The sequence below is a fragment of the Dromaius novaehollandiae genome, chromosome 8 (assembly GCF_036370855.1).
Source record: "Dromaius novaehollandiae isolate bDroNov1 chromosome 8, bDroNov1.hap1, whole genome shotgun sequence".
In the NCBI taxonomy this organism is placed as follows: domain Eukaryota; kingdom Metazoa; phylum Chordata; class Aves; order Casuariiformes; family Dromaiidae; genus Dromaius; species Dromaius novaehollandiae.
Window position 1 is genome coordinate 19,319,694 of NC_088105.1, and position 18,170 is coordinate 19,337,863.

Consider the following 18,170-nt stretch of genomic DNA (forward strand, 5'->3'; position numbering starts at 1 on the left):
TATATATATATATATATATGTGTGTGTATATATGTGTATATATATGTATATATATATATAATATATATGTATAATATATGTATATATAATAATATATATATTTTTTTATATATATATATTTCCTGTGTGAAGACTAGGAAAGTTTGAATGGGCTAGAGCTTTTCTATTTTGAAATGAGAGCAAAGAGAAGTCAATCTGATGAACTGATCTTTATGGGAAAATGTTGATAATCATGTCTTGGTCTCTTTCTTGAACAAGACTATATCTAAATACTTAAAATGTATTAAATAAGTGGGTAATACTGTCACCTCCAAAGTGCCACCAACTCCTAAGCAGGAGTTAAGATGGCTTAGACAGTTTGCAAATATTTGCTTGCTCTGGCTACCATTGATGGCAGTGATGGCTCCTGTGCTTCAGTGCAATAAATGTGGACAAGACTTGGAGTTCACAAAAATCAGCTGGAGTCAGATCGTAGTTTCAAGGCCTACCTACCTCTTGATTAATTTGGAATGATTACTTGTGCTCAATTATTACCAATGGCTACTGCTGAATTGTAAGACTTTAATTCAGTGTTTCTAAAGGTTGTAGGAAATGAATAAAATAGGTTCAGGGACTACTTTTCTTCATAATAAATGACTAGCTGAATAACCCTCTGTCAAATTTTAAATTTATACTATGTCAAAGCTGTTTGATGCTAGCAGCAGTTGAGAGCTAGCACTCCTTTGTAGATCAAAAGAATAACCTCTTATCATAGTTATAAAACCTATGGTGTGCACATACATAATTACATGCTCATAGTGTAGAGTATCCAACTATATACTGCACACATATTGAAAACAGTTGGTCAGCACCAAACATTATCCTATCAATTGAGAAAGGGTACCATAAAATCAAACAGTTATGCACTGTTCTCCTTGGATGTCCTGAGCAGAGATCATTTATAGCCTAACGTAATAGCCACTAAAGTCAGCAGATACTTTACCATTAAATTCATCAGCCATTGTAAAAGTTAGTTTTTTAATATGCTTTTCTAAGACCCTCATTTTACACTTCGATAATCTGAAAATACAGACAGTTTGTGGGAGCATCTACAACGAAAAAAGTAAAATAAAAGTTCTTAATTAGTAATATAACATTTTAAAGTGATTTTGAAAGGATAAAATAATAATAGTAATAAAATGGAGAAGTCTCATTTCTGCTTGCATCCATTTATTGGTCTGAGTGGTTGTTGAATCACTTTGGTTTCTGAACTGAAGAGACAATTTCCTGGTTGCTATCCATGAGCCTACACACAGAGGTTTATATGAATATTCCCAGTGAAGTCAATGGATCTCTTTAACATGTTGCAAAGTAGTCATCTGAAGTAATCACATCAGTAGTCCTACCAGTGCAAAGAATAAGTGGGATGAATATGAAATGGATTGACTGGCTGAATTGCTCGGAATGATAGAATTGTCTGCTATAAGATAAGACGGCATGCCACCCATGACAGCAGGCTACTTCGTTATCTTCTGAGATGCAGCTTAACAAATCATGCTGATAATCATTTTCAAGTAAATAGGTGAAACAGGTCTTAAATATAGATTGGAGGAAGTTATAGAAGATACCATTGCTGATTTTTTTTAGAACTGTGTTTTATGATAGATGATTGCAAAATTAATTTAATAAGATATTACAAGATAAAAAAATAATTACAGCCAGTCTACATGGAAATCAATGTTTGCCTACAAGCCCAATTGCATGCTTTGAGGAGATTACAAATTCGATAGTGATAATGGATAGAATTTGTATACTTAGATTTTTGTGAAGTTTCTGATTTGTCAACACATGATATTTGAATTAAAAAAATAACATTATATGAAAAAAATAAAGTACCCGATAAAATCAAATCTGGCTGCTGTATTTCAGAAATTATTACAAACAGAGTGCCATCACTGAATGAACTTTTTATTGGAGCTTCTTAAGGGTTGGTGCTAGCAATCTAGAAATAAGTGTAAAATGGATGCTGTTAAATTTTGTCCATGTCATGATATTGCAGACTGGTAAATAATGATATCAGAGTATTCCAGATCTGTATGTTAATACAACTAAAACAAGTTACATATATCCAACAAAAAGAAAGAAATGCAGGCCAGTCCTACCGTACTTGGGAACATACATGCATACATGCAGCTGTAATTTGGATGAATACTTCAAACTTGGATGCGTGTGCTGACGAATGAACCTGTTGCATGATGCTGATTATGCCCATCCCTCGGCTTCATCTGTTGCTATGCCAGCGCAAGCAATTTGAGGGGTACATGATTGACCAAACTGAGATACTGATCTGGGTGAAAGCTAACATGAAAAGATAACTGTTTAGCTAGATTGGTTTCCTGCTTTTATCTCTCCGATTTTCTCACAAACTGTTGTGACTGAAAAAGGGAAGAGGCAGCACTGGGCTAAAAGCTAGGTGGGATTGTGGCTTTCAGCATCAGTTTCAGCTTAGGCCAGCATAAGCTTAGAAAGTTTGTTGGCAATTGCCTCAGAAGACTCTGGATCTCAAAATGGGGAAATAATTTGTATATGAGTACTCAAAGCAAAGCCGTGGCAAAAAAGGCAATGCATTTCTTGGTATTTAAACAAAGAAATAAGAATGCAGATGAAATTTTACTTCTCTATGTGCTGCTGACTAAAACATGTACTGCAATATTACATACAGTCTTGGTGTTTAGTCACTAAAACAATCACAAAAACGTAAAGGATTCAGGTAAGAGCTACAGACTTGCTGTGACTTAGGGAATGGAAAACTTGATGTCTTTGACTGGTCCACAATAAGAACAAAAGATTGAAAGCTAACCCAGTTAGCATATGTCAAGTAGCTTCACGAAAAGAAAATATTGGCTGCATACAAACAGAGGGAAAAAATGAAAAAAAGGAAAGTCAGGTAATTTCACATAGGAAAGAAACTACTCAACTTTTTTTATTAACAAAAGAACAAACTATTAAAGTGGTGTGTCTCTAAACAGATATTTTCAAACCAAGGATCAATGCATTTCCAAAGGATGTGTTTTGCCAAATGTGATTTAATACTTTAGTTGAGTGCAGGTAATTGGACTCAATACAGGGGTGACTGAAAGAAAATTTGGAGTCCGAAATTATACAGGAGTTGGTCAAGGTGACCTAAGGGTCCCTTCTGTCTTTACATCTCTGAGCCTCTGAATTATTGCAGACCAGAACAAGAAACTGATACTTGCCTTGGAGGAAAGAGGTGAATTAAGCGTTTGCAGAGACTGCTAATGTCTGTTACTAGCACTGACTACAAAACCCAGAGGAAGTGGTTGGCTCTTGTCCATGAAACAAAAAAGGCATATAGTAAATTAAGTTTGTGGAGTTGCACCTAGGAAGCTAAAGAGGATTCTTACTGATAACATAAACTTCTGTCATCTCCTGGCATGCTCACAGCTTGGGAATGGAGTTATTCTGAAAAGCTGGATGATTTTTGGACCACTAAAAACATCTGGAGAGAGAAAGTTTTGGCTAAGATGATGAAGGTTTAAAGGCAAAATCCACAGAAGTACTTTGTCTGTATAACTGACTGTAATCCACATCACTCTAGGCAGTGTTTTGCTTCTGCAAAGGGGCAAACTTAATCAAATGTAGAAGAAAATTTAAAATACCCAAGGTTGTAGTTTTGTTGGCATTTCTTTCAATAGCAGTTACACAAGTCCTTTTCTTCTCCATACTCATTTCCACCCCACCTGTGCTATCCTTCCCATTCAGCAGGTAGAACTTTTTGTGCATTTGTGGACAGTAAGAGTTGAGACTTCATCTGGACTAAATATAACTCATCAACAAAAAAATCAGAAAAATAATGGAATGTATTGTAGTGAATCCCCATCCCCTTAAATGAGCCTGAGAATGCACATGTCACACCATTGCAACATCAGGAGTGTAGTAATTGTTGTCTAAAATTTTGGATTTGTTTCATATGGGTTGTCTTAAGACTCTGACTCCGCTCTTGTATGTAGATTTATTGGATGCTGATTTAGAATCAGTGTCTCTACTGATGTAAAGTGCTGTGTTGAGATTTTCTTCTCCTTTTTGGGTTTTCTTCTTGCCCTAGGCTCAGATTCAAAAGGCAATTTGGGGGATGCAATAGTGCATTCTAGTTCTTACCTTTTAGGTGCAGAGTACTCTTGTCCCTGAATTAAGTGCTGAGGTCACCCTAAATAAGTCTCAGGGAGAATTAAGCATTGCACAATGGGATTCACAAAACCAGGAAGCTGACTGAATAAAGACATATATCTAGCCAACCTATGAAGGGAGGACCTATCTTAAATTCCACCCTTCTCCAAAGTCTAGGCTTAGTCAGCTGAGCCACCCCAGTCCCCTTCCCATTCTCTTACCTACCCAAGGTCAACCTCCTGTCTCCTCTCCCATCACCTCGCCCTTCCTTTATGGGGTTTAGGTAGGAGTAATCTAAGGACCTAAAGGTATAAGCTTTGGAGTTGGATGCTCTATTTCCAGTTCCATTTTAGTTGTATCAGTCACCTCTTGGGTCCAGGTAACTGTTGTATCTACCTAAACAAGGTCCATTTAACTGGGTAACCCTTGACTACCTTTTGCATACTGGCTCTTTAAAAAAATCTGTTGAATTTGGCTGTTTGCCAGGACTGTCAGGCTTTCTGTGGGCAGTTCAGGCTAGACAGAATAGAGATGTGCATGGGTGGCTTTCCTGTGCCAAATGCTTTTATTCCTCTGTGTTTTGTCCCTGACTTCATCTGACCTAGGTGTCATTCAGTCTGAAATTTGAAAATGGGAAAGCACTCAAGTAATAATAAATAAACAGTATTTTATTATATACTGTTCTATACACATGCTTTACTCTGTTGTTTCGTTTCTATTGCTCATTTCTGCCTTCAAGACATGCTTTTATTTAACTATTTAACTGTGCATAAGCTGTCCCCATGCTTGACTGTGAATAGCTATGTATGAGTCTCCTTAACTTCTGAAGCATAGAGTGATGACCTCAGCTGTTGTCACTGCACAAATAAAGTGTTGCCTAGAACGTACTACAAAAACTGTGTTGAGTGTATTTGCTTCTGGAGGAAAAGGAAAGGTATCTGGCTACAGAAAATGCTCAAGCTTGAACAGGGAGAGAGAGTACTTCCCAAATGGGCCAAACCAAATCTTTACTTAATTATTAAAATTATTACTTAATCATTATTACTTAATAACTAAATTGACAAGAAGTAGGGAGGAGAAATAAATAAAAAATGTCAATTTTCTGTACTAGACAGTTATCCTTCCGTCTTAGAATTTTACTAACAACAGTACTCCTTCTTAGAAAGTCTGATGGCTAATAATATTGGTTGAATTTTTGAGTTAAAAGATAGGATGAGTTACTGTGGAGTTTCTGGTGCTATACATTCAGATACATTGCAGGGTTTATGAAAATACTTATTGGCTATTGGTAAATTGGCTATTTAGCTGAATAGTGTCTTTGGGAGAAAAGGGTCTTTTATTTTGTTGATTTTATTTAAGCTCTTTGCTCCATCCTGCTCTTTTATTTCCGAGGGTTTTTTTTGTATTGGGCTTTAAGATTAATTCACTTTCAGGATAATTCCAAAATAGCACCAGTCATTCTTAGTGAGAATTTCTCATAAGATCTCATTACTATTGGATACAAAACGTGTCCTCTAGCTGCAACTGTAATCTAAAGATCTAACTTGATAGCCTCAGTGATCATTAAAATTGTTTCATGCTGAGCTTAGGTTATAAGGATTGAATATGGGTGTCAAATTATATTAAAAAATTATCAGGATTAATTTCCTAAGGAAGTTAGGCCTCTATACTTTTCTTATAAATATCCTCTGAATAGTCTGGCTTCTGTCTTGTGTTCAAAATCCCTTCTGCTATAAATGGAAATGCATTAAACTCAGTTCCAGTTCAATCACATATGTTTGGCCAACTCACAGAAATTAGAGCAGGGAAAGACCTACTCAATCATGTACTCCATCTTCCTTGATGTTGGACTGTACTCTATAGTATATTTTCTAGAGTGTCGTCAGGTCTAGTTTTCAATGGCCCCAGCTGTCAGGCTTTCAAATCTTCTCTTGGAAAGTTCTTCTGCAACCTGATAAATTACTGTCTGACTCCTGCTGGAGAAATTGCTCCCTGAAGGAACTTTGCTTCATTTATTTTGGACCTATCCCAAACAAGTGGATTACTTGAAGAAATGAAATGTATGCCTTTAATGAAATGAACTTGGAAGTGAAGTTGCAAATGGCACCTATATATGTCAGCTGGGAGGTTTTCAGAGATCCTTTCCATTAATTTAGTGTCATTTCTTTCAGTTGTTTGGCTGATCAGAAAGTCTAATTTTCTGAAGAATACAGGAAATTAACTGTTTTCATGTTCAGTTTCAATCACACTGAGTACTGCAGTTAGTTAACTTAGCAGGCTGTAAAAATAACAAGCTTCCAGCTCTCTTTGTACATATAGAAAGAGCATTTTTCTTTAGGCAATTAACTTAAAAGACAGTGTCTTCTATCATATAGTCTTTATACTGCCCCTGAAAGTAACGAAAGGAAGGAGATAAAAGGAGATAGGAGCAAAGCCTTCAACTTCCAAAGACAGCCTATGCGAAAATAAGAACAAGACAGTTAAAGGTCTTTATTAAGTTTTCCAACTTCTTCTTCTGCCCTAAGAGTGACATATGCTACCGTTTATTTATATTATTTCATCTGATTTTTAAAAAGTTTTATTTTGTTTGGCATCCTTTATTTTATTGCGTTTTGTAAAGTATTACTGGGCCTAGAATAGTTCAAAGTAATCTTTGCCTCCTTAGCTAGCTAGATCATTTAGCATAATCTTTAGGCAATAAAAAAATTGAGCTTGTAACAGTTTTTTGGTTTAGGATATAGATTGCTATGTGTCATTTTCTCCTGGTTCCTCCTAATTTGGAAATCTACATCTCAGGATGGGGGGATAGATTTCCAAGTAATTTGTATATGGATTGCAGAAGAATTCATTTTCAAAGTAGGGCTGTCTTCAGAATATTTAAGTCATTCCACAGTTGAAATATGCCTTGCATGCTGCTGATCTTTTGCTTCTGAAATTCATCTGATGAAGAAAACAGTTCATCTCTTTAATTGGAATTGCATGATGATCTGGTAGTGTAATATAATTGCTCTGGTAAAGAAAGCATGAGATCATAGTGGAAAGATTTTGTCCCATCAAGAAACAGCAGGTTTTATTCTTCCTTTCATTTGTAAGAAAACAGTCATATGCAATATTCATTACAAGGATGGCTGTGCTGTAACTATTGGTGGTCTTACAACAGAAGAAAGAAAAACAGAAGAAAATTGCATTGTGTTTGAAGTATGTGTTACCTGATGCCTGTTAGGAGAAATCCCTCACTAAATTCCAGCTATTGTCCAATATGAGGTCCTAACTGAACTGTAAATATCACGCATCCCATCTTTTCCTAATTAATGTAAAATTATTGGGAAAGGTAAAAGTTCTATGTATTTTGCCATTACTATGAACAGTTGGGGAATTTCATCTCTGTTGTCTCGGAGGTATTTATAATCATCCCCTTATCTAGCAGAATTAGGGCCTAGGTAAACTATGACAGAGAAAGCTCAACTTGAGCAGGATTGAAATAATGCCACACAGCTGTGGAAGATATATCTTCCATTTGGCTAAGTCCATACCCATAGGAGGATCATCAGAATGCTCCACAATCTGAATGTCTCCTTAAAAGCCATTCCAGCTTCTTGAGTCTCTGACTGCGCTACTAGCCAATAATATCTTCTTTTGTTATATAGCTAATAAATGAAATAATTTTCTCTTCACTTACACTCCTCATCTCTGTGATACCTGTTTTCCTTCCCTATAAACTGGACATAATATCCTTGACTAAATTTAGAAAGAGGAGAAGATACTTTCCTGTGTACAGACTCTTTCTCTACTAATTAATTATGAAATTCTAGGTACTTTTTCCTACATTTTCTAAAGAATCTACTGTTTCTCCATCCCCTTATTAACAGTGCAACCGTGACTGATTTCTGGGAGTGTCCCTCCAGCTAATGACAGAACTAATACTAAGGCCTGAGGTATCATGGGTTTTCTATTCAAAAATCGTAACATCCAAAATTTGAAGGTGCTCTTGTCAGGATTTGCTGAGGCCCCAGAGTGGGTCATACCGCTGCCTCAAGTCATCTCATAAAGGTGACCTTGTAGTTGTGTAGCTCCAGAAGGAGAAAGATTAAATGCTGCATAGGCACTCTTGGCTGTTAATAGCAGGGCATGTGTGAGTTGCCAGTGTCACAGCAGGTGATTCGAGCCCCACTGTTTACTCCATGAAACCTGCTCCTGGTGTTTGTAAATTTAATCCTCATATAACCGAGCGGTCCTTCAACAGTCTTCTAGTCTCATCTTAAAGAAAAGGAATGGCCTTTATCAGGTTGAGTTGATAAAATTCTGCTGTGGAGGAATATCTCTAAAATACATCTTCACACCAGTTTGGGGTATAGAGATGCATTCTTCCTTTTGGAAGGATTGTGCCTTGGGAAATATACTTGTAAGGTATTGCAACCGGTTTCTGTAGTTGCAACAGAACCTGCACAGTAGAGAAAACATATTCCCTCCATTTACTGGATAGTGTGAAAGACCGAGATTGCTGGTCTTTCAGAAGGAATGGTCTGGAAAGAAGGATTGCTGAAAATTAGAAAGCTCTGGAAGACAGGGTTGCTACTAACAAGATTGGCAAGCTTAGGGCTAGTGCATATCCTGACTTCTCCCTTCTCAGTTCTCTTTCTTCACTTGCTTGGCTGTAATCTTATTCCAGAATGGAAACCGGCATTCCCCACTTCTCATCCATTCCTGTTCTTTTTGTCTGTGCCTGCATATCATTGTTACCCAAATGTACCACTATGTTTGTGACAATATTTTGCATATATGAAGAAAGTTTAATTTTCTTTTATAGAAACAAATAAAGCACAGTCCCAAAAAGTATTTTTCCATGTGTTTATGCATGATGCAGTAGATCCCTCCACATATTCATGCTGTTGTGTGAGTGTTTTCTAGTTTCCATTCATATACGTCTGGCTTTCCAGACTATGCCTCTGGCAGATCTTAGCACAAATATCAATTTATTTACCACTTTCCTTTTTAATGCTAACATACCTGGCACAGATGTTTTTCCTGTTTTTTATTTTTTTCCAGTCAACATTTCTGCTTAATTTGTGGCCTCTGAAGAACTTTTTGTAACCTGCTGTTGTTATTTTATTAGCCACATAGTTCACACAGTTGAGCACAGCCATTCACCTTTTCCTTGAGAGATGCAATAGTGCTGAGATTGGAAAATCAGTTATAATACTGAGCAACACACAGTTATATTTTAATTATTAATTATCTAAGATGAATGTTGGAATGAATGCTTCCAGTTTCAGAATAGTTCTACAATGCTTGTTAAAAAGGAATCTGTTTTACTGGAAGTTATTCAAAACAAACTTCTAACAGTATATTTAAATTTAAATCCTCCTAAGGAAACAGTAATTCTCCCCCCAATCATCCTCCACCTATCCCTTAAGGTATTGGACAATTTTTAAGACACGTAGTGTGTTGTTTTGGTACCAGTAAGAATTATGTTGCAGAATGTTTGATTCATTTTGCTTGTCTGAGGAAACATGTAAAAGTGTGTAATTGATTGTCACTGGTAGGCCAGAATGACTGAATATGAAGAGTTAAATTCCACTAAAGACAGATTTTTTTCTTGTATATCAACGTAGACTTGTTGACAGAAGATAAACAAACCAGGTTTTATGCATTTGCACACATTTTAATCATTTCTAAACAGATATGACTGTTTCAGTGCTATTCCACTACTATTTAAAAGGACTATTTTTACCCATATGGTTAATTTTTTTACTTCTTTTACTTTTTACTTTTTTCACTTTTTACTTCTTTCTTAGGGTCTCCTAGAAACGTGCCACTGTGTTTTCTTTTCAGGTTGTCAGTGGCATACTTCATTAGAAACAAGTTGTATAGAGTTGCGTTTCCAGGACTGCAGAAGCCAGAAAACACGTTTTTATACATGTACACATCTGTAAAAATATATCATCACTTCTCATGAGGCCCTTGGACAATGCCACTTGTTTCATTGACTTCACTGGGAGTACGATTGAGTCTTAATTTACCAAACAGGGAGAGAATAATCACGTGTAACTTGTCAGGCTTAACTATAAAATACTGCTGCTTTTGAACAGTATAACTAGAATCAACTTATTTCAGCAGGTCATGCCAATGATATATCACTGATGGAATCAAAGCACAATTTAAATTATATAATAGGCAGATGTAAAGGGCTGATATACTTCAAAGGGAGGACACCCTCCACTTTAAATGATAATGTTATATCATTTAAGTTCAGTTTTCTGTTATAAATATGCAATGGAGATTGGGACAGTTAACAAAACAATGCCACTTTCTTTCTATATGTTTAAAGAATATCTAACCAAGGTGAATAGCTAACCAAGTTGTGTATGTGCAGAAATAATCAAGAGGGCAATCAAATAAAAGACTTCTGACTTACTAAGAAAAATCGTATCTTCTTTTTAAGGAAAGATGACTATCAATACAAGAAGTGCATGTAATGAAAAAAGCAAGTTAACTGGTGATCATAGTAGAAAATGATACATTTTGTTTAAAAAGTTATAATTAGCCAGAGGTGTCAGAGGAGTGAAATAACCAAAAGCCATGTTTAGGGATTTGCAGGTGCTTAAGGCCTTTCAGTATCTCCATATTTTCTGCTCAGTAAAATGTATTCAAGCATAAGTACGATAATTGTATCAAAAGCCATTGCCAGGGAAAACAGTTAAACCAGTATCATTGGCCACATGGTGGAATATGTTTTTGAATATGGAGATTTATTTTAATCTTAAATACAGTTTCTATTAAAATGTCAATCTGTTTTTAATGCTGATGATATTTATGACATCTAAGAATCCTCCGAGTCATTTGGAAGTGTATATACTAATCCTCTCAGCTATCTAATTAAACAAATAGCTATTTCCTTTGTTTTGTAGACAGTGATGTTAGTTTATAGCAGGAGAAAGGATATTTTGGAAGTGGCTGTCTGTCATGAGGCACGTTAGAACATTTATTCCTAAATGAGGAAAAGCATCAGATCCTGGACACAGCTGTACCTTCATTTGACTCCCTGCAGAAGTCAAGACAATTGGTAGCAGCCATGAGACTGCTTTAAATCACAGGACCAGCAAGTTCTTGCAGCTACAAGCAAGAGGGGAGTAGAAAGATAATTTAAAGCCACCCTTTCATTTCAACTGTGATGACTAGCACCTGGTACACCTAATATCTAGACCAGTGTCTCCATGGCAGAGCCAAGATTACAGCTTGGGAGTTCCTGGCTGCCTAGTTCATGTGCACAATGTTACACAAGCTAATTCTAAACCTATTTTCTCTTTTAAAAGTTCTGTGAGCCAAATCTTCATCTGATGTTAGTTATAGATACAGAGTTATGGAGCAATTTACAGCAGCTGAGGATCTGACCTTTAAATGCAATTAGGCCAATAAAGTGTAGAATTTGCTCAGAACATGTGTACCATGGAACTGCTCTGGTATTGGGAACTCTCCAGCAAACAAGAGGATAGCCATGGATATTTGTGAGTTATGGCCTCTCACCTGAATTGTAAGTTTTTTACCTTACTCATGTTGGACATTGGTATCTCTCTAGCTTTTCTAGTCACCAGAAGACACACAGGCAAAAGAGTATAGAGAGATGTATTACTTGGATTTAAAGAGCAAATAAGTATATGATTTCACAAAGGTCAGTTGGAGCACTCAGTAATCCAAATTATAGTTGACTCTTCTATGCAGTCCAATAAAAGAGTGTTTTTTCCTGGCACTAGTACTTGCTTTTTTATTACTTTTGTATTGGGCCATTAAAAAAAAAGAAAAAGAAATTGTATTAGTTTTTTTTTCCCCCAAATGAATAACTATATTGAATTGTTTATGCTACCTTTTTTCCTTAAGCTTTACTCCTAATTAAAGGTTAAGATGCTTTCCAGTTTTGCTAATATAGTTTGCTGCCACTAACATGGGAATGCCCGATATTTTTCCATTTGCAATGTAGTATACACCAGAAGATTTTATCGAATATGACTATGAGTATGGGGATGCAGATTATAAAGAAACTGACTCTGTAACAGAGGGACCCCCACTATTCGAGGAGACGATAGCACAAACAGAGGTAACAATCTGGTCTGTTTGTTGTGTGGTGTCCAGCTGTCCCCTACCATGTGGTTTGTCATTTTGTGTCTTCTGCATATAAACTTAATGATTTCCTTTCACTCATTTCTTTACTCTATAGCTGTAACACTTACTTTCACTTAGAGATGGAAGGCCTTACAGCTGCCAGCATTCATTTCACATTTGCTTACCCTTCTTTCATTCATGCTTTCATTCTGCATTTTCCTTTCATTTTATTTATGTTTTCCCATTCCATCTTTCACCACGTTTGCAGAAAAAGAAAGCCAAGGCCAAAAAGAAGAAGAGGACAGTGGCCGCTAGCTCAAAGGACAAACCCCAAAAGGCCACAACAAAAAAATCTGAAAAATTTGCATCCAGGAAGAAGAAAAGTTATCAAGCAGCAACAAAAGGCAAACTAGGGGTAAAAGTAGCAAAGAAATAATCAAGATCTTTCCCAGACCAAGACTGGAAGATCTCTGATCATGAGAAAAAATAGACCTAACCCCACTAGATGAATACATGTCTGGCTAATACCATAACCTGAATAAAGCGATACCTCCTGAATTTTTCCTGCAGGGGTTTTCTAATAATGTCATTTTTCTTTAATATTAGGCAAACATTGTTGATGAATTCCAGGAATATAGCATAGCTGAAACTGACTACGGCTCCCAGACAGAGGCTCCCTCCAGAACGACTGAAGCAAATGAGGTAATAACGATGCTAAGAAAATTATAGGCAAAAATACTTATCGATCAAAATCAGGTGTCGATAATTGACAAAGCAAAAACACGTTATTAAAGGAAGAATGTCTGTCTGTGAAAATATACATATCTATAACAGTGATTAATGTGATTTTATGCTCTCTCAGCTAATCAGAACCTAGTGTTTTCTTGGGCAGAACTCCCACTAATTCTGTAGAGATCTGCTGATTCTTGAGACTGCACAATTCATAATTCTGGAAATCCTTCAATAATATATGCTATGGGAATGTAGGGTTGTTGCATCCAGTGTGGATGTGAATGGAGCTATGACTAGTATAAACTAGATTAAATACTGGACATAGTCCTCCTTCTCCAAGAGGAAGAGAGATCTCTTGAATACTTCCTGTCGCTCTCGAGATGCAGCATAAAAATGAGCCTAACTAAAGACAAAGAATGGCTGCCACCTACTTGATCTTCAATATGAATTTCTGACAGCTGCTCTTTTGCCTGAAACCAGGCAGAAGGAATTAGTTATCATTCTCCTTCAGGAAGAGTTCCTGCCCACTCCCAACTCAATCATTTTTCCCAAGTATGCGTTCAACTTAGGTGCATTGAACTGTATTTGAAATATACTGTCCTAAATCCTTGGAAAGTTCTCTTTCAAATTCAGTAGTGAATCAGATCTAGAAGAAAAGGTGACTACCTGGTAACTTAAGAGTGATAGCTGTTTACAGCTGCTAATTTTGGTATTCAGCCAGCTGAATTTTTTTAATTTAGATTTTTTGCTTCATGCAAAATAGCAGCATACTGAAATTGAGTGGGAAGCCATCCTTTGCTTTCAACAGTTATTCAGCCAACAAAAACAAATTGTTTCTCACTGAGATTCTATTCAAATGAAACATTGTATTTTGGACTGTTTGAAAAAGAGATTATAAGTTACGTTAAAAGCCATGTTTTTAGAAATCCACAATGACAAGCCTAAACATTATTTTTAGTGATATTACTGCAGCTAAAGCCAGTGTTGATTAATATGCCTACATATTAATTAATACTAGTTTTAGAAAGATAGTGGCTGATTATAGGAGATATATATTTTCATTTTCATTTTACACATTCCTTTCAAAATGAAGATATACTGCTTAAAAGATGTACAAATCCTGCACCTTTAAACACGAAAGGAATCCTGAAGTTATGAGGTCTTTTAGACTATGTTTTGAATTAAAAAATAATTGTTGAACACTTCATTTGACTTAAAAAGCATAACAAAAGAGAGGAAAAGAATTGTAGTCTTTTTCCTCCTATGCGTCTTGGAAGGTAAAGGTAAATTAAGAGATATTTTAGTTAACTGTCTCCATCAACTTGTGAGAGGTTATATTTAAATCATTCTTAAATTAAATCATAGGTTAACTGTGCAAGAGTATATTTGTTTTGTGATAGATCCAAACTGTTAAATTCTCTCCGTAGTGAGAGCAGTACTGCATAAAGACAAAATTTCGCTTAGAATTTGCTCAGATATGTATTTACTCTAGCTGTAAGGCAAAAGTGATAGTCCTGTAGTTAGTGGAATTAGACAACTTTTAGGCCCTCTATTTTAATTGCAATATATTTCAATATTACGATTAGACCTTTGTATTATTAATGACCCTGGATGTTGATTAGCTTCTTAATATATTTTTTAAGATTGTATTCATTCACCTTATGTGATCACAGAATATCCATCTCATATTGGTAATGTTGGAGCTTTGATTTTTTTTTTTTTTTTCTTGAGAACTATACTTCCAAGAGAGCTGTGTAGCCTAATGGAAAACTTTTTTTCCACAAGTGGTTTTGTACATCTCAGATACAGCATTCTTTAAAACAGCTTTGGTGCTTGTAAGTTGATTGCTTGGTTTGACACTTTGCATAATTGAGGATGAAAGCTGCAAGCAGTACTTAGCTTTCAGAAATGTTCGAATTCATCTTTTATGTGTTTTGCAGGTGGAATTTTGACTCAGCCAAAAAATATATAAATTGCTGTGAAAGACATGAACCATAACTTTTTGGGTGATATATGAGCTGGAAAATCATTAAAAGGGGAAAAGAAGTTGAAACATTTAGCTTGGCATTATTATTTATTGACACAAGATAGTGAAGATGGCTGGCCCAAATTAAAGTGATGTTTGCACTTGCTGTATATGGTTATCGTAAACAGATCTGAATTCATTCTCTGCTCATTTGGGTGCATGTGTTGATTCATGGATACTTGACATTGTAAGTGTGAAACCAAGCAGGGAAACTTAGCTATATTTGGCACTGAAGTAACATTAAGCAAGCAACACACATACAGTGCTAGATATATTGTATTCAATGTTTTTGGAAAGAAAAAAAATGTATGAAAGCATTACTTCTTTGTACTAGTTGTGTACATACAATGATCTTTTAATTGCTCTGAAAGGCTGGACTTCCATTCCTTCAGACTCTAATTAAAAGATACTATGCTGTAGTTCTGCTGTTCTCTCTTCTTTTTGACAAGTCATCATAGTTGATCAGCATATGCTTACATTGCTTTACTAACAATAACCCACATATTCCTCCTATTCCCAAATCTTTGCTACTGATATGAATAGCAAAATCCTGTTGAAGAAGTATTTGCTGAAGAATACATAACTGGAGAGGATTATGATAAAAAGGCTGAGGAAACTGAATATGGAAGCAGAGGAGTAAACCTCAGTGAATCTGACCTTCTGGTAGATGGCGATTTAGGCGAATATGATTTTTATGACTATAAAGAATATGAAGAGAAACCAACTGATTCCACTAATGAGGAGTTTGGTCCAGGTGTTCCTGCAGAGACTGATATCACAGAAACAAGTGTAAGTTGGCTGCAGGCATAATGCAGTAGTATTAATTTAATTTAGCAATTCTTTTAGGTACAGAGCCTAATCCAGAGGTCATTGTGCATGTTAGAAATGTTCTCTCTACTTTCGATAGGCTTTGGATCAAACCCATGCTCTTGTCTTAGTAATCCTGAGCTTTCTAATTTTATTAATAGATTTTTTTTTTGGTCACTTTCTGTTGAATGGAGTAGGGGAGGATTGAAGATGGGAGGGAGAAAAGGAACTCCAAGAAAAAATAAGATGAGCACAGTTTTCAAAATATTTCTACACTTAAGCTAAAGCTGGAAATAATATGTTATAATTATTGGATGCAGGTGCAAGAACTGTAATAAATTGTAATGTTTTTATATAATTACCCTAAAAAAGTTGAAATGTGTGTGAGTATCTAGAAAGTTATGAACTCTGCTACCTTCCAGAGGGAAAACTCATGAGTGGGAAGCTGAAGGTCTGAACTCATTCATGAAAATAAGTTTAGGCAATGGTGACAGGTTTATGACCTTGCAGGAGTGATATAACAGCTCTGCATATATAAAGGAAGATAAGATGACATGGTGGATCCTGTGAATCATGCACTTTTTCTGTGTTTTATAGCTCTCTTCTCCCTCTGACTTAATCGTAGGCTGAACAGCAAGGCTTTAGTTTTCCCTTAGTTGTGCCAAAAGCCTCATTTACCAGACTGTGGAAGCTGCAAAGAAAACTAATACTACTAAAGCTGGAAGCAGAATTAATTCTCACTTGGATTTCTAATTGGGAAGGCCCTGAATGTAGTAGGAAAGGAGAATTTTGTTTGCAGTATCGGTTCAATCTTGTTTATATTTTTTCCTCGCAAAGTCAAAATTTCAGTTAGCAGAGGATCCAAGAAACAACAGCAAATGCGGTGAGGTCAATTCTGTCTGCCAACCTTGAAACTCATACTTCTATATTGCATTTATCACTCCCTTCTAAACCCTGTTGGAGTGATAGTATTTTTTAATGATTCTTATCTATGCAATGTGATACAGGCTTATTTTTCTCCTAGCACAGATGGGGACACTGTGGCAGAGTGACACAGAAAAGGTCAGATTATCTGCAAAGCAAAGAGCCCATAAGGCACCATTTGTGCCCGCATTAAGCGAAAGACTGTGTAGACTCTATTCTCCGGTGTAAATTTCACCTTAAAATGCCTTGCTACAAAACTGAAGGAGTCAGGCGGCTGGAATGAGAACCAGGCTCTTGGCCTTAATCTACACCAGCTTTATTATTACAACAATCATATGCTGAGTCAGTGGCATCATATCATTTTCCTTTAATATATGGATGTATTTAGAATAAGTGAGTTCTATTTTTGTTAAAAAAGGCAGGCTGAAAAGTACTTAGCATTATCCTTGTTGTGATTGAACAGAATTTAGCCTTTTTAGATACTGTAACGTAATTGTGCAAGCTTAGGACAGAAAGATTAGTTTTCATTCTTCTGATAAAAAGCCTGACTACAAAATTTTTAGCAGCAATGGAAGTGATGAGATTTCACGATTTCAGCCAAACAGTAATTAAAAAAAGACCTGGTTCAGACTAGACCTCCATTAAGTTGTCTTAATATGGGATAACATATTGCTCATCAAAAAGGATCAGTACCTGACACCAATCATGTATTGATCTATATTCAAGAACTTTAAGTGCTTCTTCTTGAAAGTTTGGGTTTTTTGGTTTTTTTTTTGTTTAGTTAGTGATGTCAAATAATTAAGTTCTGCATTTTAAGGTTCTGTTGCTTTTTTCTTGCACCTAAAAAATATCAGGTGGATTAGTACCTTCATGAGCAGCAGGAGAAACATTTTCCTTAATGCCATGTTTTAGACTTATTAGCAGCAATATTCATGGAAGAGCATCCTTTCTTAAATGTTGGTCAAAAAAGTGGCTTTGGATCATAAATTAAAACTGCTAAGTCTTCTCTCTAAACAGGTGTTATTGATGTCTGGTCAAACAGACATTTATGTTCTGCAATCCTACTGAAGAGGGAAAGAACAGTAATAAGAAGCACACAAATATAGGAATGGAGTCTTTGTTTTCAGCATTAAAGATTCTTTCCAAAGGAATCAGGCTCATATTTGTTATGTTGTTAGTGCTCAGAGATGCTGTGCTTTGTGCTACTTAGAAAGTGTTGATCCAGAGCCTAATTAAAAAATCATCTACCAAAAAAATGTTGAGAATCATAAAGCCTGATTTTGAGTTCATTCTTCCTATACCCACTGGAAAGCCCATTGCTGAATGTGGGAAAAACACATGAGCTAGTGCTGTTTAATATGGTTAAACTAGACAGACTTAAAGAATTTCTAAATTTCTAATTCATATTTATATTTAG

General features: G+C 35.9%; 1 protein-coding gene across 1 annotated transcript in view; it reads left to right on the forward strand.

The window, feature by feature from the left end:
- Positions 1-18,170, forward strand: part of COL11A1 (collagen type XI alpha 1 chain) — a 170,839-nt gene that overhangs the window by 39,477 nt on the left and 113,192 nt on the right. The window contains exons 6-8 of the mRNA XM_026111218.2: positions 12,143-12,259; positions 12,871-12,966; positions 15,566-15,811. Of these exons, the coding sequence (XP_025967003.2) occupies positions 12,143-12,259; positions 12,871-12,966; positions 15,566-15,811 (459 nt within the window). The remainder of the gene's footprint in view (positions 1-12,142; positions 12,260-12,870; positions 12,967-15,565; positions 15,812-18,170) is intronic.